The sequence below is a fragment of the Gopherus evgoodei genome, chromosome 8, assembly GCF_007399415.2.
Source record: "Gopherus evgoodei ecotype Sinaloan lineage chromosome 8, rGopEvg1_v1.p, whole genome shotgun sequence".
NCBI classification, from domain to species: Eukaryota; Metazoa; Chordata; order Testudines; family Testudinidae; genus Gopherus; species Gopherus evgoodei.
Window position 1 is genome coordinate 46,312,362 of NC_044329.1, and position 27,824 is coordinate 46,340,185.

The window sequence follows — 27,824 nt, forward strand, 5'->3', positions numbered from 1 at the left end:
AGACCCAGTTTCTGTCCAGACCACAGGCTGAGACCAGACCAAGAATAGCCTGCCCGGAGTGCTGGAATGTGCAACATGGGGGTGGGGGGGTGGAGCCCACTTTGAGACACTGTGCTGCTGAGACGTGACCCCCCCCCCCACTGGAGACTGTTTCCATGGAGCTTTGACACAGGTATAATAATCAACTGGGCTTCTCCGGGTAATGCTGTCCATTTACCCCTGGAACCCAGTGTGCGCATGTCACAGGTGCATGGCATCTTCGGACAGGATCCTGCACGGGAAGGGGGGAACAAAGGCTGGGAGGGTGGCGGATCAAGCAGGAACCCACTGTGGGACCCAGAATTCTCCTTTCTGGGCATCTGATGTGTGTGGGCAGGGGGCTTAGAAAGCAGGCTGGCTATCTCGTTCGTCAGCATGGCAACATTCGCAGCTCTGCACTTGCAGAGCTGGAGGCTGTGCTTTCCACCCCAGGAGCTTGCATAATGGGTCCTGCTCCCCTTCAGTGGAATCCTTGTTGCTCTGCAGTGGTTGGGGGGTGGCTGTGTACAGCACACAGCATGCTAGTGCGATTGTTTGATGACTGTCCCGGGCTCCACCTCCAGCAGGGCTGACAGCTCAGCTAGTGCTGAGAAACCCGTGCCAGCCAGTCATCTGGGATTCTCTGTGAGTCCTCTGTGCTCAGCTGCTCTCCCGGCCTGCCTGCTCCAAGGTGTGCTGCGTTGGGACAGCCTGTGCTCTGTGATTTGGATAGAGACTCTCTGTGCCAAACAAAGCAGGAAGGAGGCTGGTTCCTCTGCAAGGAGACGTTGTGCTTTTAGCTAGAAACACCAGGGCCCTTCTCCTTCTCCCTACGCAGTTTCTGAGCATCAGTGAGGTGCTGTCCCCAGGAGCAAGCAGAGGGGCCTCAAGATGGAAGGGGCTGCAACAAGGAAAAGGTAAGTGCTGGGTCTGTGGGACCCAGGACCCTTCCAGTGATTGATCCCTCTCTGCCTCACCCTGCCATCCCAGGCTTTGCTGTCCTCCTGCAGCATGCCGTGTGGGAGGGAGCCCCATTGCTGGCTGCGGGAAGGCTGGGCACACACTCCTCGTGGCACCTCACATCCACCTTAGCTCCAGTCCATGTGCACTGGACAGAGGCTAGCACAGCAGGCCAGATAGAACCATTCGTATCACCAGCAAAGCTCTTCTGGCCATAACGCAGCATTTCTCCCCCAGGCCACTCCATAGACAAGTCAGATAAGGTGGTGCTTGGTGTCCTGAAGCCATACTTCAAGCTGTGAGGTTGCCAGATCTCACTGGCTACCTGGGTTGATTGGGATCAGTAGCTGGAAGGGGGCGCTGCTCAGATGGTGGATGGGTGACCGAAGGAACACCTAGATGCTTTGGGAAGTGCTGGGCTGGCCGACATCTGGCAGGTTCCATTTCAGAGCCTTGGCTGACAGGTGTAGCCGTCCTTATATAAAGTTTGTGGATCAGTTTCTAAGCACTGGCATACACTTGAGCATTGACTGGAATCATTGTTTCATTGTAAACCCTGTGTGGGTTTACCCTTATTCCAGCATAGCTATTTTGGGACCAGGGCCGTCTTTAGCCATAGGCAGAATAGGCAGCTGCCTAGGGCACCACTAGGTCTGGGGGCACCGCTCTGCCGGGAGCCTGGACAGATAGGAAGCAGCGGAGCATGTAAGAGCAGGACTGCTGGGTCCTAAAGAGAGCTGAATGCAGCACAGTCTGAGGTGGGGGATTGGCTGCTGGGGTCTCTGGGAAGGGATGGGGGAAGGAACTCACCTATAGGGTGACCAGATGTCCCAATTTTATAGGGCCAGTCCTGATATTTGGGTCTTTTTCTTATATAGGCTCCTATTCCCACCCACCCCGTCCCAATTTTTCACACTTAATGTATGGTCACTCTAGGTGGGGGTAATTGGTACCTATATAAGACAAAACCCCAAATATCGGGACTGGCCCTATAAAATCAGGACATCTGGATCTGGTCAGCCTAGCTGGGGAGCGCGTCTCTACCCCGGACTGGCAGTGATCCATCTCATCCGGGGGGAGCTACACAGGGCCAGATGAGCTGCTGTGGCTCCATGGGTGCCCCGTCCCTGAGATCAGATGCTGTGCTAACTTCACCATGGTCCGTTGGGCTGGCGGCTGTTGGACCAGCAGGCTAGGGGGTGAGCTAAGCATGGAAGCAGTACTGTGTTGCCATTTAGATTGTCAATTAACAAATGTGTTCGCCAAAAATGCTTGCTAACAATCTTGAATTCAATTTCAATATTAAAAAAAAACAGAAAAAACAAAATTAAGTTGTTGACAATTATTTGTGACAGGTTTAGTATTGGGAAGAGAGTGGTCTAGTTTTCATCAGAGAAACAAAAAGTGTTGACTGACTTTCCTATAGCCCTGTTACTGCTAAATAGAGCCCTCCAGCAACTGTAATATGCTCCTCTCCTTACTAGTGTATAGAGCAGGGGTCGGCAACCTACGACACACGTGCCAAAGGTGGCACGCAAGTTGATTTTTGATGGCATGTGGCGGTGGGCTGAGCGGCTCAGCCCGCCGCTGCTCTGAGGTTCTGGCTGCTGCCCCATTGCCACCTGGGGTCCCGGCCGCCAGCCCTCCTCAGCACCCGCTGCTGGCCTGGGGATCCCCAAGGAACCCCAGGCTGGCAGCGGGATGAGCAGGCTGGCGGCTGATACCCTGGCTGAGCCACTCAACCCGCTGTCGGCCTGGGGTTCCATTCACTCAGCTGGTAGCGGGCTGAGCAGGACTAAATTCAACGAAATAGGAAAACAAGAGCAACTAATGACAAAGTGCAAGAACACAGAGCAGTGGTCCCCAACCTTTTTCGTCTGGCAGGCACCAGACAAAGGACCGTGGTAGTGGACAAGCATCTACTGAAATGCCGCCGAAATTCGGCAGCATTTCAGTGGCGACGCCTCTGGATGACACTGCTTATCAGCAGCAAGCAGTGTCATCCAGAGGTGTCGCCGCCAAAATGCTGCCGAATTTCAATGCATTTCGGCGGATGCTTATCCGCCAGCCAGTACGCAGGTGCACTGAGAGGCCCCTGTGGGCGCCATGGCACCCTCGGGCACCGCATTGGGGACCCCTGATCTAGAGAGCCTCCTGAAGCACGGCGATCATTTTGATTTAAATGGACTTGAACTGTACGAAGAATTGAGTACACTGTCATCAATGTTGCCACATGCAAAATCAGTGATGGACATTGTACAGTTTACTCATACCAGCAAACTTGTTGACATATATCCTAATGTGTACATTGCCACTCGTATTCTACTGACAATTCCTGTAACAGCAGCATCAGGAGAATGGAGTTTCTCAAAACTAAAGCTCATTAAAATCTATCTCTGCTCTACAAGGAGTCAGGGACACTTGACTGGTCTTGGTATTCTTGCAATCAAACAAGACATCACTTTGTCTTTGTCATATGATGACATTACTGATTTTGCAGCCAAACAAGCCAGAAAGATTGCTTTTAATTAAAAACAAATCCTTGTTTCAATACCTCTTCATAGAAATTTCCAATAAAATGTTGACAAATAAAAAAATTGTATTATTTGCATAATTCTGTCAAATCAGAATTTTTTCTATAGTGCTACTTCTTTAGTGCTTGTCCATCAGCATTACAGTGTGCTTCATTAAGTTAAACTGGTTTTAATAACATGCATGTGGCAAGTTTTCCAATAGTGTAAGCTTATGATTGTGTTACTAAGAGCAAGACAGGCACAGGGGCATCAGTTTAATAATCCCGCCTAGGGCACCATAAATACTAAGGATGGCCCTGTTTGGGATCTTTCCAAGGCAGACAAGGTGGGCACAGGAAAGTTCCCAGGAAAGCATTAACTCTCTGTTTCAGTGAGACCCGTAGCATTGCACTGATGTAGTGTCCAAGCTTGGCATGAATCCGTTATATGCTCCCAGGAGGAGTGGGAGCATGAGAGCAGGCGTGAAAGTGGCTGCAGGGCAGAGGGCTTTTAAGAAGGTGGATTTGCGGGAGTGAAGGCGATGTGAGGAAATGAGATGAGACATGTTATATTTGGCTCTGGTTGTGTCTCAGTTTGAGTGCCACAGACAATTGCACTGCCAGTAAGCTAAGGATCGCCCATTTAATCCCCTGGTGCAGGGCATTCTTAGGGAGGGGTGCATGGCTCTGAAATGGGCTTCCCACCTGGCCTGGTTGGAGCCTCAATTGTAACCTTGAGACCATGCTTGTCCCAGCCCCCTCGTCTGCTAGCCTTTGCATGGGATGGAGAATGGGGGAGGAGTTGGGCTGGAGGCTTGCTTGCTGGAGCACTGGGGATGGAGTGGGAGGAAGCTGTTTTTGTGTGTCTCTCAGCTGCATCCTCTGTGTGTCCAATGCTCGGTATTGCACCTAGAGTGGAAGACGGGTGGAGACACTCCAGCCACATCAGTTGTGCTGACTAGCCTCTGCCCTCCTGGCTCCCGTGCCATGTGGTGTTCTTGCACTGGGGGAATTCTCCCCTACCCTGGTTGGGAATCTCTCCCTACCTTGTCTGACCCTGCTCAAAGCAGGTCTCCACCCTCCAGCCTCTGTTGCCTTGTCACTGCTGGAGCTCTCGCGATTGCGCCATTGGAGGGAGCTGAGCCCAAGGCAGCAATGGTGGGAAATGTTTGACCATAAGGCCCCATGTAGCAAAGACTGTGAGCTGAATGGGATCCTTCCTTCCTTTAGCATAGTCTCAGGTGAAGTGTAGCTTGGCAGGGCCATGCCAGCCCCTCAGGGACATCTGTGCAACCTGCTGTCTTTGAATGAGGCCGTCAGTTCCGTGCGGAGACCCAGTGCCTTCAGTGGGTTTGTCTGATGGAGACGTGGTGAACAGTTTGGCCGGGGCGCTAGGCGAGCTGGAATCCAGCCTGCCCAGGCTATGGATATGTCCACAGACACTGATTTTTGTTTTTGCTGATGGGTGCTCGCTTCTCTCCACCACCTCACCTGCAGAGGGTGGGTGTAGCCTCAGGGGGAGAGGCCAAGCAGGGGTGGGGTCTCGGGGCAGAGTGGTGGTGGGGGTTTTGGGGGAAAGAGGATGAGTGGGGGCAGGGCCTTGGGGTAGAGCGCGAGGGGTGGGGCCCACAAAAGATTAATCCATTTCTTATCAGAGGGGTAGCCGTGTTAGTCTGGATCTGTAAAAGCAGCAAAGAGTCCTGTGGCACCTTATAGACTAACAGACGTATTGGAGCATAAGCTTTCGTGAGTGAATACCCACTTTGTCAGATGAATGTAGTGATGCATGTAATCCGTCTCTGCGGGTGCTGAGCACCCCCTATTTTTTTCAATGGGTGCTTGAGTCTTGGAGCACCCATGGAGTTGGCACCTATGGATATACACTGTATCTACCCTTGAAGCTGGGTAGGCGATGGCCAGCAAGGAGACAGAATCATGCTAGTTCTCCTGGAGATCAGGTGGTAAAAATAGACTGTAGCTGTGGAGCACGAGCGGTGGGATGGCAAGTGTGTGCCCATCGGAGACACTAGGTACGTCCTCAGGGTAGCTATCCGCTCCCACCGCTTGCGCTGCAGTGGCTGCTCTGTATCTTTAGCACACTAGCTTGATGAGGGCGAGCTGAGTATGTCTCCTTGAGCTGGAAACAGGACTCTGAACTTGCAGTGTTCATGTACCCTGTGTCTCCTCTGCACTAAAAAAACGAACTGGTTTTTTATGGCACTGATATTGCTTACTTTGACATAGCTAGTTGAGATAAATGCCGCATGGAGGAAGGAGTTAGGCTGAGCTCAGCTAGCTACACTGAGATAAGAACTACTGGTGCTTTGTCTCCAGTAGGATTTCACAGCAACTGAGCTCTCCTCAGCTCTACATATTGCACCTTTTTTTGCAACAAAGACAGACCCTCGGTCTTAGCTGCATTGGCTCTGCAGGGCTAATAGGAATAAAAAGTACCCAAAATGGAATATTGCTATCACAGCTTAACTGTTGTAGTCCCTTGACTTGTGTGCTTCATTTCTTCCTGATGTTTTAATGACATAGCTGGATGCTTTGGTGAATGCAGGAGTGATCTAGGTCTAGGAGGCTCCTAAAGTCTGGAGCTTCCCCGAGGAGCTTCCCCGAGTGAAGAGGAATGTAGCTTTGGAAACATGCAAATGTCAGCATTTTGCCTAGTTCCAGTTATCCTCCCTTACAATGGAAGAGAACTGGTCTCAGCTACATATGCTCTCTACATCTGTGTAGGTTCTTGTGTTACAGTTTGGAGCATGTGATAAAACATTTCAAAACATGTGGGGGGGATGTGGTATTAATTTCTTGGTTCATCTAATATAGGGTGACCAGACGTCCCGATTTTATAGGGACAGTCCTGATTTTTGGGTCTTCTTCTTATGTAGGCTCCTGTTACCTCCTACTCCCATCCCGAGTTTTCACACTTGCTATCTGGTCACCCTAGTCTAATAGTTCATTAAGGGTGCAGTTTGTGATGTATTGAGAATGGGGTTAAAATGACTAGCTCTCACTTTAAGAGTAAGGGATTTCCTACACCTGCTTGCAGGCTAAGGGGCTTTGTAGAGAAGCATGTGATCTGGGCCTTCAGTAGGCAGTCTGCAAAGAGCAAAGTTGGTGAGTTGTGCCACACTGCCTTAGGGAGCAGCCTGCTTTGTCTCTCTCTGTTTTTGGTTCTTGCATGTTAAGTTTCTGGATGCTAAGCAGTGAAGTCATGGAAACCTTCCTGAAAGATAAAAATATAAAATATGCTAACTTCTTTTCATGTGCAGTGAATGAAAGACAGTTCACCCCAATGCAGGGGCCCCACTGTGTCAGCCCTGGCTTGAGTGGAGGTGCATGGATCAGCTGCTTAGACATGAGGGTGAATTTCATCCTAGTTTCATTTTGAATTTCTTCCTTCTGCAGCTGCCAGGCAAAAAGTTTTGCTCTTTTATTCACCTACTAATGTGCTTTAGCTTAATAAACTGTAATGCTGTTCCTCCTTTTGGGGGCTCATTTCCTATGTACTTGTCTAGTGCTATGTAAAGTAATGACCATTCCCATCTCTCTGTTGGGGTGTGTGTGTGAATGTGTAAATAATAGATTACATTGATTTCCTGTATATACCCTCGCTGTGGGATTTATAAGAGTTGCGCATGTGCAGTACCTCTGGCATGGAGCTTTCTTCCTCAGCTATTGAATTGTACATGAACTGGGGAAGGTCACACTGCATATGTGTGTGTGTCTGGCAGGTGACGCAGTGCCCTGAGTGAGCTCCTGCCTCATAGCTCCTAATTTCTGCAAAAGAGCTCTCCTGTGACTCCTGGAAGTACACAGGGCAGCTCCTATTGGGCCTCATTGCCCTGCATCTTGCAGAGTCACTTACAACTGTGCAAAGGGAAGTTAAGACACTACCAAGTCAGAGCCATGTCCCTTGTTGGCTTTGCATACTCATGGATGGTGACCCAATGGAAGAGCCTGTGTAGGGAAGGGCGCTCTGGGAGTGGCTGGGCCAATGAGTCCACATCAGGGCCACCCAGAGGATTCAGGGGGCCTGGGGCAAAGCAATTTTGGGGGCCCCTTCCATAAAAAAAATTGCAATAGTATATTCTCGTGAGGGCCCCTGCAGGGCCCAGGCAAATTGCCCCACTTGCTCCCTGCCAGAGGCAGCCCTGGGAAAAATAAACCTTCCGCATCTCGGCACAAATCCAGCTTTGAGAAGACTTCTTTACAAGGTATCGCTGGTTCTCAGCATCAGCTAGTGCTAAAAGGCACTAAAGCTCATTAAAAGGGCTGGACAAATATTTTCTGTCAAAACTTTTTTTGGATCGAAAACTAGGGGTTTTTAAAAAGCAAAAAAAAATCACGGACAATGTCTGCTTTCCTTCAAAATTTGTTGTGTTTTTTTTTAATTAAAAAGCTGAAATTAGTCTACCAAAACCTGAATATGGTTTGGGGTTTCAGAAGTGTGCGGCCAAATGTTTGCTGCTTGCTGTGTTTGATTGTTTAAAGAAACACTAAAAAATTCTGCTTAAAAAGATCCAAAACTTTTGAACCACCTCAGCTTGTGACCAAACGCCTGAGCCCATCCAGTCAGAGATTTTTCCAGGTTTCTCATACTCTGCTGGCTTTCTTGACTCATATCTGTCTCCATAACTTTGGGTTCATTTAGATTAGAACATAAGAACAGCCATACTGGGTCAAACCAAAGGTCCATCCAGCCCAGTATCCTGTCTACCGACAATGGCCAATGCCAAGTGCCCCAGAGGGAGTGAACCTACAGGTAATGATCAAGTGATCTCTCCCCTGCTATCCATCTCCACCATCTGACAAACAGAGGCTAGGGACACCATTCGTTACCCATCCTGGCTAATAGCCATTAATGGACTTAGCCTCCATGCATTTATCTGTTTCCTAGAGATTGGCTCCATGGGGTCCCTCACAAACTGGAGACGGTTACTGTGGGTTTGTCTTTAGTATAGCTTATGTACATACTCCACGAACTGAGCATTTGAGCTTGTTCCAGAATCTGGGATGAGCCTATGTTGTGAAAACTGACATGCTCAAAATAGCACATGCATGTGAATGGACACAGGGTGCTAAAATTAAATTAACCAGGGGTTCTCAAACTGGGGGTCGGGACCCCTCAGGGGGTCACAAGGTTATTACTGGGGGTCGCGAGCTGTCAACCTCCACCTCAAACCCCGCTTTGCCTCCAGCATTTATAATAGTGTTAAATATACAAAAAAGTGTTTTCAGTGTATGGAGGGGGAGTCGCACTCAGAGGTTTGCTATGTGAATGGGGTCACCAGGACAAAAAAGTTTGAGAACCACTGAATTAAATCCTTGGAAGCCTCAGGGAATGCCTGGGAGGGGAGGGGGGCGGGGAAGGTGTCTCCCTTGGTAGGGTCAGGAAGGAGGTAGGTGGTGTAGGATATTGCTCTTCTCATGTGATCCTTCCCCCAGTGGCTAATTTTAAATGAAGCTACTCTCCCCTGACATGAATCTCCCTATAGCACTGAAATTAAATATGGACTATAATTTGGCATTTGAGAAGTAAAACGGATGGTAGCCCTAATGGAAAAGCTAACAGCTTGGCTCTTCTGCAAGCCTCAAACTGCTGAATGAGCTTTAGAGTAGGGAAGGCTGTGCCTCCCAAACAGCCTGGCCCTGCCCCCTATCTGACCCCCCTACTTCCTGCCCCCCAACTGCCCACCCCCCTCAGAATCCCCGACCTATCCTGTTCCTTGCCCCCTCACCATACCCAAGAGACCCACCACCACCACCCCGGGACCCCACCCCTGCTCCCTGTCCCCTGACTGCCCTGACCCCTATCCAGCCCCCCACTGCGTCTTGACAAACCCCCGGAACACCCACAATCCAACCCCCCCATTCCCTATCCTCTGACTGCCCCCCCCCCACCTCTGCCCCCTTCCTGTGCCCTGACTGTCCCCAGGACTTCCTGCCCCTTAGCCAACCCCCCCCCCGGCCCCCGCCCCTTACCCCGGCGCCCTGCTCACCTGGAACCTTAGCGCATTGTATCCAGCAGTGTCCCTGCACAGTGGTACGGCATGGCTCCGGCATGGCTCCTGAGCTCCGCCCTGCTCAGAACCACATGGTAAAGGGGCGGGGCTGGGAGCTCAGGAGTCCCGCCGGAGCCACAGTGCACTGCTGTTCAGGGACACTGCTGGATCCGTTGAGGCTCCGGGTGAGGGGCAGAGGCAGGGTCGGGCTAGGGCAGGAGCCTCGCCCGTTCTCTTGGGGGCCCCTGCGGAGCCCGGGGCCTGGGGCAAATTGCCCCACTTGCCCCCCTCTCTGGGCTGCCCTGGTCCACATCATGGAATTTCCTTTCTTATCTCCAAAATCAACCTAGCCTAAGAGATGTGGCGACGCTGTGTTAGGAGACTGTGAGGGCTGCAAAGTTAAACCAGTCAAAGGTAGGGATGAGCCAGGAGTGGGGTGTGTCTGTGGCTGCGTGCAGGCATGGGCACTCTTTGACATCCTGCCAACTGGGCAATAGCATGAAAGGACTCCTTGTTTCTGAAATGAAACTGGCTCTTTATCAAGAGACCTATTTACAGAGGTGCTGCAGCTGCAGTCGGCTGGCCAACCATGTGCACGTGGACTGCCGACTGCTTCCTCCTAACCCTTCCCTCCTGCAACTTGGGCTCCGCTCTCCCAGTTCCATGCAGGTTGCTGCTGTCTCTAGTGCTGGGTCTCAGCTACTGCTCTGGGTAGCAGTCTGTCTTTCTGCTGTGGAGATGCAGAGTGAGGCTCCATGAAGGGGTGTGCCCTGTTCCTGTGGGGAGGCCAGTGGCTTTAGATTTATCTGTCCTGCACCCTGCAGTCTCCAGGGGGAGCGGCAGCCCCACTTCCCCAGCATCTGCTGACCTCTCTCTCCATTGGGGAGTAGGGCATGGCTGGGGGATCTCCTCAGCTCTTTCCATGGAGGAGGCAGCAGCTCTGTGTGTCCCTCTCCACCCATAAATTGGGGATGGGGGGTTCCCCTGTGTCCCCAACTGTCCAATCCTCACTGCCCCCAAGTAATCCATCCCCCAAGTGTATTCATTCTTCCCATCTCAGTAACTTACTACTTATTGGTGCAGTGACTGGCCTGTCCGAGGCAGGAAATCTGAGTGCCAGCAGGAGCTGCTGCCCTTCCAGCCATAATAGACCCCATCGCCTTCCACTGCCCACTCAGTGACCCCACCTAGCCCCGGGGGCACAGAGCTTGTTAAAGGAATACACAGACAGATGGGAAGTTAGTGAATCCTGCGTGTCTCCCTGTCCTGGGAGGGACATCAGGTCACTGGTAGCTCCGCCTGGAGCCTGCCGTGTTTTCCTTGGAGGATTCCTCCTGCAGAAAGGTTTTTCTGGTGCAGCGTTTGGTTCTGTACCAAAGCCGGGCCACAAGCCCAGCCTCACGCTGCCAGGTGCATGGACTCTGCTCACCAGGGCACATAGACCTCCACTAGGCTCTACAGCCTTGGGCATGCTCCCCGCTGTGGGGTTGGGCCAGCACCATGCTCTGTGTTAGTGCTTGCATAGCATCTGAGCAGGGCCTCTCAAATGAGGAAGCAGAGCTCACCATGCAGGTCTGCCATAAGGCGTGCTGCCAGAAGGGGTTAATGCAGTGGTGCAGAAAAGGCAGAAGGCTGAGTCCCATTGGTAGCAGCAGTTTCTCCTCAGGAGCACCTCTGTGCCCCCCTCCCTCCCCTCCCAAGGGGGGCTTGGATTTCTCTTCTCTTTGCCAGCAGCTCAGACAGACCAACTCAAGTCTGAGTGGAGGGAATCTGAGCTGCTAATGGGTCTAGAGTGACTCTGACCTGAGGACACCTCCATTTCCATCCCGACCTTGCCATCAACCCGCAATGGCTTCGCTGTCCTTACACTTATCTTCTGGCACCAATCAGGCCCCCTCTGGGATTAGGGACCACACACACAAACACACTTTTCTGTGGCTTGTAATTTGGCCAGGTCTGGACAGATTTTCCTGGAGCAGCAAAAGGCCAGGTGGCTCTGATCCCAGACCTGTCCTCCTACCTCTGCCAGGTTTCTAGCTTCCTGCTCCAAATCCCTGAGCTGCAAGAGGTGTCTGAAGAAAGGCTGCAGATAACCTTTGTAAACACTGACAGTGCTGCTTCCCGCCTGCTCCTCTATCTCAGTTCTCAAACTGGCAGAACCACTGCAAAATCAGATGTATCAGCAATAAATGGAAAGCTGCATTGCAGCTGAAACATGGCAAATTTCAGCTCCTAAGGTTACGGTTTAGCAAAGTTATAAGCAACTGAAAACAGATGGTTCTTGTAGTGCACAGGGCTAGGCAGGCTCTGAACTCACAGTGCTGGGTGTTCAGCCGGCTCGTGGAGGAGGAGTCTCCGTGAATTGCAGCCAGTCTATAATGTGTGACTCAGCCCCATGCGCCAAGGCCCTCATTTTGCAGTGAACATGCATGGGCTCAAGGGTGTGCCCGCACAGCACTCAGTGTGGGATCAGGACCTGAATTTCTTTCTCCTGCATGACAGCCTCAACTGCATGTCTGTTCAGCTCTTACCTTAACTGTAGTGCCTGTCCCGGTTATGGGTGGACTGCACCTCTGAGCCCTCCCGGTGTCTCTGAGAGCACCCCTTGGGGGCTCTGGCTGTCATCTCTCAGGGTGGGGTCAGGCGATCCTGCCACTCTCAGAGCAGGAGCTGGTTCAGCCCTCTGTGAGTACCTCAGCAGGCCTGGTGTATGCCCAGATCCTGCAATTCTGTCCCTCCAGGGCATGCCAGTGAGAATTAATGACCCAACAGCTTCCTTTAATTGGCATTTGTTTAGAACAAAAGCATTTGAGAGAGAACAGATCTTAAAATAATGGAGCAGGCTCAATGCAATGGGTATTTTTCCCTGATGCTTGCCATTCCTGGACTGGGAAAGCACCATTCCATGGGGCCTGGGTACGTCCACACTGCAGGGTGACTCCAGCTCAGGTAAGCACACCCCCACTAGCTGGTATCTAGCTAGCATGGCTAAAAGCAGCAGTGAAAATGGGGGTCCAGCCCACCACCACATAGGGCAACGTGAGTACGTACCCGGAGTTCCAGGGAGGCTTGTGCAGCCTCCACTGGGATCCAGGCTGCCATGTTTTCACTGCCATTTTTTGCCATGCTAGCTAGAGCAAAGTTAGCACAAGTGTGCCTAGGCTGCAGTCACCCTTCTGACTGCTGTGCAGACAGAACCTCTATATCCCTCTATGCCAGCTCGAACCCCTAAACAGCTGCTGACAATGCCTTCTCTGCAGGAATCAGAGCACTTCTAAACTGTTGGTAGCCTTGTGGGCTGGCGGGTTCCAGCATTGCGAAACAGGGTTTACAGCAAGAAAAGGAATCTTGGAAGCAAATGGCTTGGCCAATCCTAGCATGTACCTAGGTGTCCTTATCTCAGAAGCCCTTGTGTTGCTTTTCCCACTGCCTTTATCGCCTTCAATCAATAGATGCACAGAAAGTCTTAGAACCCCTGGTCAGGTGATGCAGTCTCCAAGTGTAAATATTCTGAGATTTGTACATTGCAGCTCCTACTGTATCCACAACATTGTGTATCACTTCATTTCTGTCACAGCACCTAAACCCTTAGGAGATGTCAGGCTTCTCTCCCTGGGGAGCCATCCTATTTATGCCATATGCTGGAGCTTCCCCAAGCCCCACATGGGAACAGGCCTAGAGAAGGTGGCTGATAAGTCTGTTGTCAGTGAACCCAGCCAGAGCTCCCAGCGTCGGTGAGACACAAAACCAAAGTCAGAAATAAATAATGGGGGGCGTGTTTCTAGCTGGACTATTTGAACGTGACGTGAGCAACTCTAGAATGAGCTGTGGGCACAGAACTGCTCTAATAGTGCTGTGGGATGGGGAATGCATTGAGTGCTTGGAACTCCCCTATTGAGATATGTGGGGAGGATGGTGTTGGGGTCACTCTGAATGGTGATGCTGGGGTTTTCTGTCAGGAGCTCTCTGGATCTGTGGCAGGTGGAGTGGTTTCTATGGATACAGGACAGTGCCAGGGGTCAGTATCCGGGTCTCTGTCAGTAAAAGAAGGGAAGCTTTCTGCCTTGGGAACCCAGCCCCGGTGTGCAGTGTTGTCTATTGACATTGCCCCATGTGTCCTTTTTCTGCAGGGATTACTGCGATGGTGACGGGAAGGAGATGCTGCCTGGAGCCAGTCACGTGACAGGTAAAGAGCCCTGCCCTTTATTGAAGAGCTGGCCTGCACCCAGGTCAGGCTATCTATTTGGATGCCTCTGATCTGTGTTCTTCGCTCCTCCCATTCTCGAGACCCTTGTAAATGTCAGGAGCATGCTGTGTGTCCCCCATCCCAGTTAGCACTGGAGGCCTAGCAGCAAACTCTGGTGTACCCCATCGGTCACCTCTCTCCAGCACAATTCATGGCCAGTTATAATGACCCTTCCTCTGTGGTCGTTGGGCAGCAGCCACCCCATCTGACAGCACATGAATTCCAGCTAATTCATGTTATTCTTTCGAGTGCTCTGTAGCCTTGATCCACTAACTTTGTAATTCCCTCAGCAAAGCAATCCAGTTGGTCTGGGATAACTAGTTATTTATTGACCACAGCACGTTACTCATGCTTCCATTACCCTCCAGCTGTTTTTAGATCTCTTTTCCTCTTAATGTGTTGTCACGTGATTGTGCATAGTGACCAATCTTCCATTATAACCCTTATGAGATGGGAGAGCAAGGGTGGTTCAGTGGTTTAGGGTGCTAGCAGGAGGTGTGAGAGACCCTGCTCCACCAAAGACTTCCTGAGTGACTTGGCAAGTCATTTAGTGTTCCTGTGCCTCGGTTGCCATCTGCACAATGGAGATTTTCACCCTGCCCCCCAGGGAAATAAATCCGAGTGTAAGATGCTCCAGTACATAAGAGAATTCTTGCCCGCGTTCTCTTTCGTTGGCGTGGGAACGAATGCACTTCTAGACCAGTCTCACAACCATTTACCCTGCTTCCCAGATCCCTGGTCCAGAACCTGATTCCAGGCCCAGGCCCAGATTTCCTTCCCTGTGGACACCTGAAAATCCTCACGAGCTGGCAGGGACCCTAGTACTGTCTGTGTTGTGTGTATGGTTCCTGCTGGCCCACTGAGGCCTTCAGGGATGCTGCAGAGGCAGGGGCCAGAGTCAAGGTATGGTGCCTGAGGAAGCAGGGACGGGTAATAAGAAGCTGGCTGAGCACCATGACAACCCCTGACGCTTCTAGGTGTCCGTGCTTCCTGGCTGTCTGGTACTAGTGACTTGCAGAGCAGCCTGGCTCAGCCAGTCCCATTGGATGGCAGAGCTCAGGGGCTCCCCAAGCTGACCTGTTTCCGGTACATGTCAGACAATTCAAACTGCCAAGGACATAAGGATGACTTCAGACAAAACACTTGACGCTTTGGGTAAGGCTGAGGGTTCCTGTCAGTGAGCTCAGGATAAAAAACCCTAAAAGAATGCTGTAATGTAATCACATCAGAATGGCCATACTGGGTCTGACCAATGGTCCAACTAGCCCAGTATCCTGCCTTCTGACAATGACCGGTGCCAGATGCTTCTGAGGCAATTAACAGAACAAGGCAATTTATGGGGTGATCCGTCCCATTGTCCAGTCCCAGCTTCTGACAGTCATAGGTTTAGGGACACCCAGAGCATGGGGTTCCATCCCTGGCCATCCCGGCTAATAGCCATTGATGGACCCATGCTCCATGAACTTATCCAGTTCTTTTTTGAACAAGTTATAGTTTTGGCCTTCACAACATCCATGACAAGTTCCAAAGGTTAACTGTATGTTCTGTGAAGAAATACTTCCTTATGTATGTTTTTAATTTACTGACTATTAATTTAATCGAGTGACCCCTAGTTCCTGTGTTGTGTGATATGCTAAATAACACTTTCCTATTCATTTTCTCCATAACATTTGTGATTTTTATAGATCTCTATCGTATCTCTCCCTTAGGCATCTCTTTTTTTCTAAAATGAACAGTTCCAGTCTTTTTAATCTCTTCTTAGATGGAAGCTGTTCCATATGCCTAATCAAATTTGTTGCCCTTCTCTGTACCTTTTCCAGTTCTAATATATCTTTTTTGAAATGGAGCGACCAGAACTGCGGGCAGTATGCAAGTGTGGGCGTACCAGGGATTTCGGTTTTGGCATTACGAATTTTCTGTTTTATTATCTATCCCTTTCTTAATGATTTCCAAAATTCTGTTCACTTTTTTGATTGCTGTTGCACATTGAGTGGATGTTTTCTGATAATTATTCACAATGACTCCAAGATCTTTCTCTTGAGTGGTAACAGCTAACTTAGACCCCATCATTTTGTATGTGTAATTGGGATTATTTTTTCCAAAGTGCATTACTTTGTACTTTTCAACATTGAATTGCATCTGCCATTTTGTCACTCAGTTTTGTAAGATCCCTTAATAACTCTTTGCGGTCAGGTTTGAACTTAACTGTTCTGAATAATTTTGTATCGTCAGCAATTTTGCCACCTCACTGTTCACCCCCTTTTCCAAATTTGAACAGCACTGGTCACAGTACAGATCCTATTTACCTCTCTCCATTTATTTCTACTCTTTGTTTCCTATCTTTTGACCAGTTATTGATCCATTAATGGACCTTCCCTCTTATTCCATGATTGCTTACTTTGTTTAGGAGGCTTTGGTGAAGGACCTTGTCAAAGGCTTTCAGAAAGTCCAAGTACACTATATCCTCCTGATCACCCTTGTCCATGTGCCTGTTTGACTATCTCAAAGAATTCTGATAGATTGGTGAGGCATGATTTCCCTTTATAAAAGCCATGCTGTCTCTTCCCCAACATATCGTGTTTATCTATGTGTCTGATAATTCTGTTCTTTACTGTAGTTATAAACAAAACAAGCCCCTGACATCCAGAGAGGGTCAAGCAAATAGCCTTAACTGACCCCGATAGTGATACCCTGAGAAACCACCCAGGAACTCCGAGACAACCTTATCCATCCATCACAAAGCATTTCAACTCCTGGGTGAGCACAAAGGCTAGATAATATTATCCCGTTTAGCTTGAGTAGTTAGCCAATATATGGGGTCTTGTCGGGTTGTTTCCCTTAGGAGGAGAAACTGATGATACAAATCCAATGTTTCTTTGGTGCAATCCTGTTTATTTACAAAGAATGTATGGTAGGAACAACCAACAGCAGGGACTTACTGGCTGACAATACTAAGCCTGCTGCCAGCCAGCGCTTTGTGCCAAAGAAGCTCTTTTGGCTTCCTTTCAGGGCCACACGACCTCTGATTCTCTGACTTTCTCCTGGCTTTTCTGACTTCTTTCTGCTTCTCACACCCACCTCTGCTATTCAATTAATGTCCTAGCCCAGGAGCAGATTTACCATGAAACAGACTGTCCGGTGGCATGGGGCCCCCAATGATAGGAGTCCCCACCAAAATGCAGGACAAATATCTGACAACCTGCCTCCGAGTCCCGGCTGGTGGCAGCAGGGTGCAGGCAGGCAGGTGGCTGGTGGTCCCATGCCACTCCCGGAAGCGGCAGGCTGCTGGCACGTTGCTGTGTTCCCCTGGTGGGGGATGGCTCCACGCACTGCCCCCCCCACCCCCGGGCAGCACATGGAGACATGCTGCTCCCCTCCCACCCAAGAGGCACACAGAGACATGCCAGCAGCAGCACAGCAGGGTTAAGGCGGCTCCTTGCCCACTCTGCCTCCCTCCTTCCATGCTGCTTTGTTCCCAAAAGCGGCCGGCATGACCCTGTGGCCCCTGAGGGGGGGGTGTCTCTGCGCGCTGCCACCGCCCCAAGTGCTGACTCCACAGCTCCCATTGGCCGAGAACTGTGCCCAATGGGAGCTGCGTGTGTGGTGCCTGTGGGCAGCAGCACATGGAGACCCCTTGGCCCCCCCTGCTTAGGAGCTGCTGCTAGAGGGGGTGGTATGCTGGTCATTTTGGGAGCTGTGCTGCCCAAGGTAAGCACTGCCCCCCTGCCCACCTCCCGCACCCCAGCCCCAGCTCGGAGCTTGCACCCCACATCCAAACTTCCTTCTAGAGTGCACACCTCCTCCCAAACCCCTGCCCAGAGCCCGCACCTCGCACCCAAACTTCCTTCCAGAGCCCTCACCCCCTCCTGCACCCCAACCCCCTGCCCCAATCAAGGTACCTCACTTTATTTTCATTTTCTTTCCATTACTTATAATATACGAGGAGAATGAAGAAAAAAAGAATGAAAAACGGGGGGTGGGGGTGAAGATAAGAGAGAATGTTCTTTTTCTTGGCTGGGTCTTTGGGGGTGGGATGGGGGCAGGCGAAAATGAAGCTGCACACTGGGCCCCACTAACTCTAAATCCGCCGCTGCCCCAGCCCTTGGCATTTGCCATCAGTTCCCAAGGAAACTTCTCCTATATTCCCTGAGTTAGTTCTTGCTCATGTCTTCCATGTGGCCAGTGCTTTGCATGGTGGTGTCTATTAGTTCAGTTATCTTTCTCCATAAAGAAGCTTAAATGCTTGCTCCATTTAGGCAGAATGGAGGACAGCTAGCATCTCCACCAACTTCAGTGAGGTCTGTGACTGTCCATAGATCAAAGTCCTGCTTTTTGGCAGCTACCAACATCCTCCAGCGTAACAATAAATTACTCTTAATTGTACAGCTTGCAAAATCTGGGTGCAGAAAAAACTGGACTTTCTAAATTCCTGATTAATCCTGCAGGCTGTAATTCCCTGTTCCTCACTAAGGCACCAGTTATACTCGGTAAATACTGTATCTACAAAGAATGTACTCCCAGACTGCAATCATGACATTATAGCACTTGGTATGATGAGAATAAAGGGATTAGTCGTGTGACAAAGATTGGAGGTGCCAGGACAGGGGCTACTCTGAAACCTCTAAATTTTAGGTGATACAGGAATCCCAAGGTGAGGTTCTCTGGCCTGGGTGATGGAGGAGGTCAGAGTGGATGAGCGCAATGGTCCTTTCTAATCTTAAAAGCTGTGGCTCATTCCAGGGAAGAATTAAGGTTGTTTGGGTGCCTTACTGGTGCATTTCTATAATTTCATATAATAGCCTCGCTTTGTAATTTAACCTTGACTCTGAATTTCCTGAGTTTCCAATGATTGTTAAGTGGGAAAATGTCAGCATTCCTGAAGGCCATGTTACCCTCAGATGATGACTATTTAGTCTTAAATTACTGATAGGTGCTTTAACTCCAGCTTGATGCTGTTTTTATCTGGAGGTATGATCCAGTTTTGCTTGTCAAGCATGTATATGAAACAGACACTTCACGCACTTGAACTGCATTTCCTCTGTGCTTCCTTTCCAGCTGTTCTCTGTGATGCTCCAGAGCAGAGGAACCTAGACATCTCTGATGAGGACTCCCTGAGGCAGACACCCACGTCGGGACTCTTTGAGACAGCCCATCACCCAGTGCCGGCTCAGACTCTGCCAGGCCTTGAGCAGAGCCCTCTAATGCAGACCCATGTCCTCAGTGACCTGGAGATGGGCCCTGTAGTGCAGACCCAAACCCTGCGAGACTTTGAGAAGGTAAGTCCCACCCTGGGGCCAAACTTGTCCTGATGTCAATAGGAACTTTGCTGGCGCGAGGGTTGGATAACATGAGTGCCTGAAGACCCAGTCTGTTATTCCTAATGCAAATAGAACAGTTCACATGATGTTCTACCTTGCTCTTTTGTCTGCTGGCTCAGGTTATTTGTTTAGGACCTTGTGTTAGTTCTCTTGTCAAGGACTGTCCCAATTCCCTTGCGTCTCTGTGAGCTCCTGTTGCTTTCTGGCATCATCCATTGCTGGAAGCATATAATAGTGGTTCTGAGGAGTCCCAGCTATGCTGAGCCCAGGGCTGGCTCCAGGCACCAGCAGGTGCTTGGGGTGGCCAAGGGGAAAGGGCGGCAGATCCGGCTCGTTGGTGGCAATTCGGCGGTGGGTCCCTCTCGAAGGGAACGACCTGCCGCCGAAGTGCCGCCGAAGAAGAAAGTGGCATGGTGGAGCTGCCGCCAAAGTGTCACCAATTGCGATCATGGCTTTTTTTTTTCCCTCACTGCTTGGGGCGGCAAAAACCCTGGAGCCGGTCCTGGCTGAGCCTCATCTTCATAGCTCTGTGCAGCTTGTGTGTGCACTGTAGTGCCTCCTGGACCCACATGAAGCTTGCCAGGTAGTCCTGGGGTAGAGAGTGATTTGATGGGCTGGTTGGGACTGAGGCTTCAACTCTCACCGCTCTTTGATCTTCTCTAGAGTCTGTAGCCTTTTTTGCCTTTGGCCTATGCCAGTTCAATGAGCAGTGTTGTGGTTTCCAAGTAATCGGAAGAGACTGGGTTACAGGAGTGGGTTATTTCCTTACTAGGGGAGAAGTGAGTTGAAATGGACATACTCCTCTTGGACAGAGGACATTCTCTAGCTTGCAGAAAGAGCATCCCTTTCAGAACTCCTACAAAACTGCTCTGTGCCCCAATCCTACCTGGACTAAAGGGGAAGTTGATAGAGACAGATATAAATAATAAACTAGGAATAGTAGAAAACTGATAAGGGAAACAAAGGGACACAAGGAGACCTTTATGGCCAGCAGAGTTAAGGACAATAAGGAGTTTTGCAAGCATATTGGGAACAAAAAGAATCCTGACAATGGTATTGGTCTATTACTAGATGGAAATGGTAGAATGATCAATAATGCAGAAAAGGCTGAAGTGTTCAATAAATATTTCTGTTCTTTTTTTTTTGAATGGGGAGAAGATGTAGTCCTATCATATGGTGGTAACATACTTTCCATTCCACTGGTTTAACATCCTCCTGAGATACAACTGTTACTAAAGTTAGACATTTTTAAATCAGCAGATAACTTGCATCCAAGAGTTTTAAAAGAGCTGGCTGAGGAGCTTGTTGGACTGTTACTGTTGATTTCAATAAGCTGTGAAACACTGGTGAAATTCTAGAAGCATAGAAAAAAGCTGATGTTGTGCCAGCATTTAAAAAGGGTAAATTATAGGCCTGTCAGTCTCACATTGATTCTGAGAAAGATAATGGAACAACTGATATGGGACACATTTAATAAAGAATTAAAGGAGGATAATATAATTAATGCCAATCAACATGGGCTCATGGAAAACAGATCCCGTCAAACTAACTTGATTTTTTTATGAGATGACAAGGCTGGTTGATGAAGGTAATAGTGCTGGTGTAATAAAAGCCTTTCTGTAAGGCATTTGACTTGGTACTGCACGACATTTCGATTAAAAAAACTAGAACAATATAGAATTAACACGGCACTCATTAAAAGCATCAAACACTAGCTAATTGATAGGTCTCAAAATGTAATTGTAAATGGGGAATCATCATTGAGCAGATCTGGTTCTAGTAGGGTCCCGCAGGGCTTGGTTCTTGGCCCTGCGCTATTTAACATTTTTATCAATGACTTGTAAGAAAATGTCAAATCATCACTGATAAAGTTTGCAGATGACACAAAAAGTGGGGGAGTGGTAAGTAGTGAATAGGACAGGTCACTGTTACAAGGTGATGTGGACCAGTTGGTAAGCTGGGTGCTAACAATGTGCATTTTAATACAGCTAAAAGTAAATGTGTACATCTGGGAACAAAGCATGTAGGCCATTCTTACAGGATGGGGGACTCTATCCTGCAAAGCAGCGACTCTGAAAAAGATTTGGGGTTGGTGTTGGAAAGTCAGCTGAACGTGAGCTCCCAGTGCCATGTTGTGGCCAAAAGAGGTAATGTGATTCTTGGATGCATAATTGGGAATCTTGAATAAGAACAGAGAGGTTATTTTACCTCTATATTTGGCATTGTTGTGACCACTGCTAGAATACTGTATCCAGTTCTGGTCTCCACAATTCAGGAAGAAAATGGATAAACTGGAGAGGGATCAGAGAAGAGCCATGAGAATGACTAAAGGATTAGAAACCCTGTAGTGATAGACTCCAGGAGCTCAGTCTGCTTATCTTAACAAAGAGAAGGTTAAGGGGTGACTTGATCACAGTCTGTAAGTACCTACGTGGGGAACAAATATTTGATAATGGGCTCTTCAGTCTAGCACAGAACGTTTAAATTCAGACTGGAAATAAGGGTTAAATTTTGAACAGTGAGCGTAATTAACCAATGGAACAACTTACTAAGGGTTGTGGTGGATTCTCCATTGCTGACAATTTTAAAATCAAGACTGGATGTTTTTCTAACAAATCTGCTCTAGGAATTATTTGGAAGCAGTTCTCTGGTGTGTATTATACAGGGGGTCAGACTAGGTGATCACAGTTGTCCACTATCTATTGAGATAGCTTCTGCTCCCAAGATGTGGTGTCCTCTGCCCTATGCCGGCCTCTGCCCCACCACAAAGGGTTTATCTACATTCAGTGCACTAGAGTGTAGCCGCAGCAGCAGGCTCTGCGGGAGGGTCTAGGTGCCCTGAATATGTGCCTAGGGCCTTTGACAGATGTGCCCTTGGCATGGCTAGCTCCTCCTGCTGGTCTCGTTGCAATGGCTACGGTCTGTCTTGAGCGCACCAGCTCAGTGAGAGCTAGCTCAGATACTTCTCCTGAAGCCGGGAACCACTGCCCTCCCCCAGCTCCAGGCACACCCAAACACAGTTACATCCTTTAACATCAGGTGGCATGGGCACCATATGAGAACCCAGACAGACAGACATACCTGGGCTGGCTTGACAAGTGTGTTTCTGCTGTTGATGTCTCTTTCTCCTGACTCCCCTGCCCCTGGTGGCTATGCTCCTCGCTCTTCCTCCCTGGGGAGCCTCTGCTCCCTCACTTCCACCTTTTCTCTCCTCCTGTTATAGCAGCAATGACCCTGGCCTCTCCGCTCCCTGCCTCCCCCTCTGCTTTGCCTGGGGGAGACCCCCACACGTGGGTTCAAAGCTGTGGAATTGTTGTGTCACCTTCATGGGGCGCCTGTGCTGGAGCCAGGGAAAGTAAAGAGCTTTGATGGATGGATCTGTCGAATCCCACCCCTAAGGGCTGGGCTCAGGAGTCACCAAGGGGGTTAGCTGCTGGCGTGTGACATAAAAGCAGTGCAGCCTGAGGGTAGCTGCCCAGCGTTCGACACAGCCGTAGATCAACAAGGGGCATTACTGCGTGGAGTGGAGAGGATTCCCACGCTGGCCTGCTGTGCACTAAGTCTCTGTGTCCGCCAGCCCCCTGTGCAGAGCAGGTCCCGTGCATAAGCACGATCTCATGGCTGGAGCGAGGGCATAAACGCGGCTCCTCTCAGTGGGCATTGCAAGGAGACCAGGAACGCAGACTCACGGGGTGCTGGCAAGAGCTGGCCACATCATGGGGCCTGAGCAAAGCAACGCACCACAGGTGGCTTTTGCAGGCGTCGTACCCCTACTTGCTATAGCATTGCCAAGGATCCTAACCCAGGAGAGGCAGGGATGGTTCCAAGGAGCTAGGGCCAAGCCTGTGGGATATTGCAGGCTTATTTACCTGGATGGTTACCTGGATTCTTCTCACAGATTCAAGGGGGCAGTTAGCTACACTGGGGGTTGGGGGACTTGAGAGGGAGCCATTAGCCTGTTTGCTTACTGAGAGCAGTATTACCAGCCCCTCATGATCAAAACTCACGAGTGAGGCCCCCCAACATGATGCGATGGAGGTATGAACTACTGGGAGTCTGTCTTTAGCCCCCCAAATCTATATTTTCTGGACCATTACTCAGCATCATTGGTTGAAGTATGTGTGTGGATGTGGGGTGTGTTGCAGTCGAGTGCTGGGGCCCAATCACCTGCACACACAGTCAGTGTCTCCAATGTCATTTAAACTACTCTGTCTTTGACATCATTATAAATGTGTGTTCAAAGAGACCAGGGCCTCAGTGTGCAGGGTTTACACTCTAAAGATTTTGCTACTTATTGATCTTTGCCTTGGATCTTCTTTGATTGCGGGAAGGGGGTGGCAGTACCCTCGCTCGGGCCCTGCCAGGCTGAGGCTCCAAAGGCTGAAGGAGCGCATGAAAATAGGTTAGATCTAATGCAGAGCTGCCTCACCAATCCATTACCCTCTAGTTCCATTTGCTGGAATATAAGGTTAACTAATCCAGATGACTTTTATCCAGTGCAATGCTGGACTATTCCGGAGATGGGGGGGTGGGGGACCAATCAACAATCTAGCCATGTGCACTACAGTTTCTAGCTATGGCAGAGTGGTGCACCAGCAGGATGACTTGGCTCCATGCATGTTATTTTCATTCAGTGAGAGAAGGCAAATTAATGTAAGCTAATGTAACACCAATATATAAAAAGGGCCCTAGAGGTGATCCTGGTAATTACAGACCGGTAACGTCAGTACCAGGCAAATGAGTTGAAATAATAGTAAAGAATAAAATTGTCAGATACATAGAAAAACATAAACTGTTGAGCAATAGTCAACATGGTTTCTGTAAAGGGAAATCATGTCTTACTAATCTATTAGAGTTCTTTGAAGGGGTCAACAAACGTGGACAAGGGGGATCCAGTGGACTTAGTGTACTTAGATTACCAGAAAGCCTTTGACAAGGTCCCTCGCCAAAGGCTCTTATGTATGTTCAGTTGTCATGGGATAAGAGGGAATGTCCTTTCATGGACTGAGAATTGGTTAAAGACAAGGAACAAAGGGTAGGAATAAATGGTAAATTCTCAGAATGGAGAGGAGTAACTAGTGGTGTTCCCCAAGGGTCAGTCCTAGGACCAATCCTATTCAATTTATTCATAAATGATCCGGAGAAAGGGGTAAAAAGTGAGGTGGCAAAGTCTGCAGATGATACTAAACTGCTCAAGATAGTTAGGACCAAAGGAGGTTCCTAGTGGAGTTCCTCAGGGATCAGTTTTGGGACCAATCTTATTTAACCTTTTTATTACTCACCTTGGCACAAAAAGCGGGAATGTGCTAATAAAGTTTGTGGATGACAGAAAGCTGGGAGGTATTGCTAACACAGAGAAGGACCAGGATATCATACAGGAAGATCTGGATGACCTTGTAAACTGGAATAATAGTAATAGGATGAAATTTAATAGTGCAAAGTGCAAAGTTATGCATTTAGGGATTAATAACAAAAATTTTAGTTATAAATTGGGGACACGTCAGTTGGAAGTAACAGAGGAGGAGAAGGACCTCGGAGTATTGGTTGATCACAGGATGTCTATGAGCCGCCAATATGATATGGCTGTTAAAAAAGCTAATGCAATTTTAGGATGCATCAGGTGAGGTATTTCCAGCAAAGATAAGGAGCTGTTAGTACCATTATACAAGGCACTGGTGAGACCTCATCTGGAATACTGTGTGCAGTTCTGGTCTCCCATGTTTAAGAAGGATGAATTCAAACTGGAACAGGGTCAGAGACGGGCTACTAGGATGATCCGAGGAATGGAAAACCTGTCTTATGAAAGGAGACTCAAAGAACTTGGCTTGTTTAGCCTGATCAAAAGAAGGTTGAGGGGGGATATGATGGCTCTTTATAAATATATCAGAGGGATTAATATCAGAGAGGGAGAGGAATTATTTAAGCTTATTACCAGTGTGGACACAAGAACAAATGGATATAAACTGGACACTATGAAGTTTAGACTTGAAATTAGACGAAGGTTTCTAACCATTAGAGGAGTGAAGTTCTGGAACAGGCTTCCAAGGGGAGTAGTGGGGGCAAAAGACATATCTGGCTTTAAGACTAAGCTTGATAAGTTTATGGAGGGGATGGTATGATGGGGTAGCCTAATTTTGGCAATTAATTGAGCAATTGATCTTTGACTATCAGCAGGTAAGTATGCCCAGTGGTCTGTGATGGGATGTTAGATGGGTTGGGATCTGAGTTACTATAGAGAATTCTTTCCTGGGTGCTGGCTGGTGAGTCTTGCCCACATGATCAGGGTTTAACTGATTGCCATATTTGGGGTCGGGAAGGAATTTTCCTCCAGAGCAGATTGGCAGAGGCCCTGGAGGTTTTTCGCCTTCCTCTGCAGCATGGGGCATGGGTCACTTGCTGGGGGATTCTCTGCAGCTTGAGGTCTTCAAACCACAATTTGAGGACTTCAATAACTCAACCATAGGTTAGGGGTTTGTTACAGGAGTGGGTGGGTGAGATTCTGTGGCCTGCATTGTGCAGCAGGTCAGACTAGATGATCATAATGGTCCCTTCTGACCTTAAAGTCTGTGAGTCTATGAGACTGTGAAGAACTTCAAAAAGATCTCACAAAACTAAGTGATTTTGCAACAAAATGGCAAATGAAATATAATGTGGATAAATGCAAAGTAATGCACATTGGAAAAAATAACCCCAACTACACATACAATATGATGGGGGCTAGTTTAGCTACAACTAATCAGGAAAAAGGGCTGAGGGAGCACATGAAAATAGTCATCATGGACAGTTCTCTGAAGACGTCCATGCAGAGTGCAGCAGCAATCAAAAAAGCAAACAGGATGTTAGGAATCATTAAAAAAGGGGATACAGAATAAGACAGAGAATATCTTATTGCCCTTATATAAATCCATGGTACGCCTCCATCTTGAATAGTGTGTACAGATGTGGTCTCCTCATCTCAAAAAAGATATACAGGCATTAGAAAAGGTTCAGAGAAGGGCAACTAAAATGATTAGGGGTTTGGAATGAGTCCCATATGAGGAGAGATTAAAGAGGCTAGGACTTTTCAGCTTGGAAAAGAGGAGACTAAGGGAGGATATGACAGAGTGAGTGTGTGTCATGAGTGGTGTGGAGAAAGTGAATAAGGAAAATTTATTTACTTGTTCCCATAATATAAGAACTAGGGGCCACCAAATGAAATTAATGGGCATCAGATTTAAAACAAATAAAAGGAAGTTCTTCTTCACACATTGCACATTCAACCTATGGAACTCCTTGCCTGAGGAAGTTGTGAAGGCTAGGAATATAACGCGGTTTAAAAGAGAACTAGATAAATTCATAGTGGTTAAGTCCATTCATGGCTATTAGCCAGGATGGGTAAGGAATGGTGTCCTTAGCCTCTCTGTTTGTTATAGGGTGGATGGCAGGAGAGAGATCACTTGATCATTACCTGTTAGATTCACTCCCTCTGGGCCACCTGGCATTGGCCACTGTCAGTAGACAGGATACTGGGTTCAACAGACCTTTGGTCTGACCCAGTATGGCCGTTCTAATGTTCTTATGCAAAGCTGAGTCCTCAGCCACATGCTTTCCAGACCTGGGGATCGGAATCTGGTTTAGGAAGCTGGTCATTTTCCTCCTGGAACTGAGTTAGATTTGAGCAAACATGGGCACAGAGCGCTTCTTGGTGAAAGAAAAGCCAGATTCCAGTGTGTGAGTAACTTGGAGATAGTGGAGCAGGCACATGTCATATTAGTGCCAACCTCAACTGCTGAAAAATGGAGTCTGTCCCCACTTCTGGACTGAGACTGTTTTTAAAAATTTATAAAATTAAAAAGAAAATGGAGTTTTCTTTATTTGCCTTCTGGCTTCTGTGCCTTCAGGGAGTACTCAGCTCATGTTGTCTCTGCAACAAGGAGCACTGGAAACTTACATTTAAAAAAAAAAGACAGCTGAGCGTCTCACTAAGTCACTTGGGCTCTGGGAGCTGGGGCTTGAAGGGAAACCCCAAATATTGTGAGACTCGTGATACAATAACAAAAGTTGGCAACATTGCGCGTGTGTGAAAACAGTCATAGAACCTTCAAAGGAAGGCTGCTGTTAACACACGAGATGGATTGCATCAGCTGTGTCTTTCTGAGGGTGCTATCACACTTCCGTTGTGTTTAGGGGAAATGCCCAATTTGTCCCCAAGGCAGCAATAAAACAAATCACTCTCTTTGCCACCTGCATTGGAGAAATAACCCCCAAATCATCTGCCCTCTTGGGCCAGCTTTCGCTTTTCTCTGAATAAAATACCATTGTATATGCACAGCGATGTCTCTGGGAGAGGGAGGGGCAAAGCGCAGCCCTGTCAGGGAGCGGATTCTGATTCTGTTCGGTGCCCCAGTGTGCCCTTACACTTCTCTGCAGCCCTGCACAGGGGTTTTTGCTGCAGTGTGACTACGCATAGTTACTTCATATCAGTGTTTAGGGGCCATTACAGACTGTAATATCAAAGCTTCGAACTTTAAACTCCTGCATTCCTCACTGGAGGCTCAAAATAGGACCTTTGATCTTCTGCCTTTCAGCTACGGGGCAGGTGGGTGGGGGGTGCTAAGGAGTAGGATGTTTCAGTATTTCCACACTGGAGAAAGGCCTTTTCTTTTTGCCTTCCTTCCTCAAAAATAACAGAGACACACACAGGCTCGGTGTTTAGGGACACCCCTGGGCAGCAGTTTTGCCTAGCTTGGCTGCAGCTCTGTGGGAGCCCTTGGTGCCCT

At 48.8% G+C, this 27,824-nt stretch overlaps 1 protein-coding gene across 2 annotated transcripts in view; it reads left to right on the plus strand.

The window, feature by feature from the left end:
* The window catches only part of LOC115656568 (myomegalin-like), a 156,122-nt gene that overhangs the window by 11,426 nt on the left and 116,872 nt on the right, over positions 1–27,824 (plus strand). Inside the window, exons 1-3 of one of the 2 annotated variants that reach the window (XM_030573432.1) lie at positions 667–935; positions 13,632–13,687; positions 18,803–19,023. In XM_030573432.1, the coding sequence (XP_030429292.1) occupies positions 910–935; positions 13,632–13,687; positions 18,803–19,023 (303 nt within the window). In that variant the 5' untranslated portion in view covers positions 667–909. Of the gene's footprint in view, positions 1–666; positions 936–13,631; positions 13,688–18,802; positions 19,024–27,824 lie in introns of those variants that run through there. The other variant, XM_030573426.1, reaches the window with a different exon arrangement.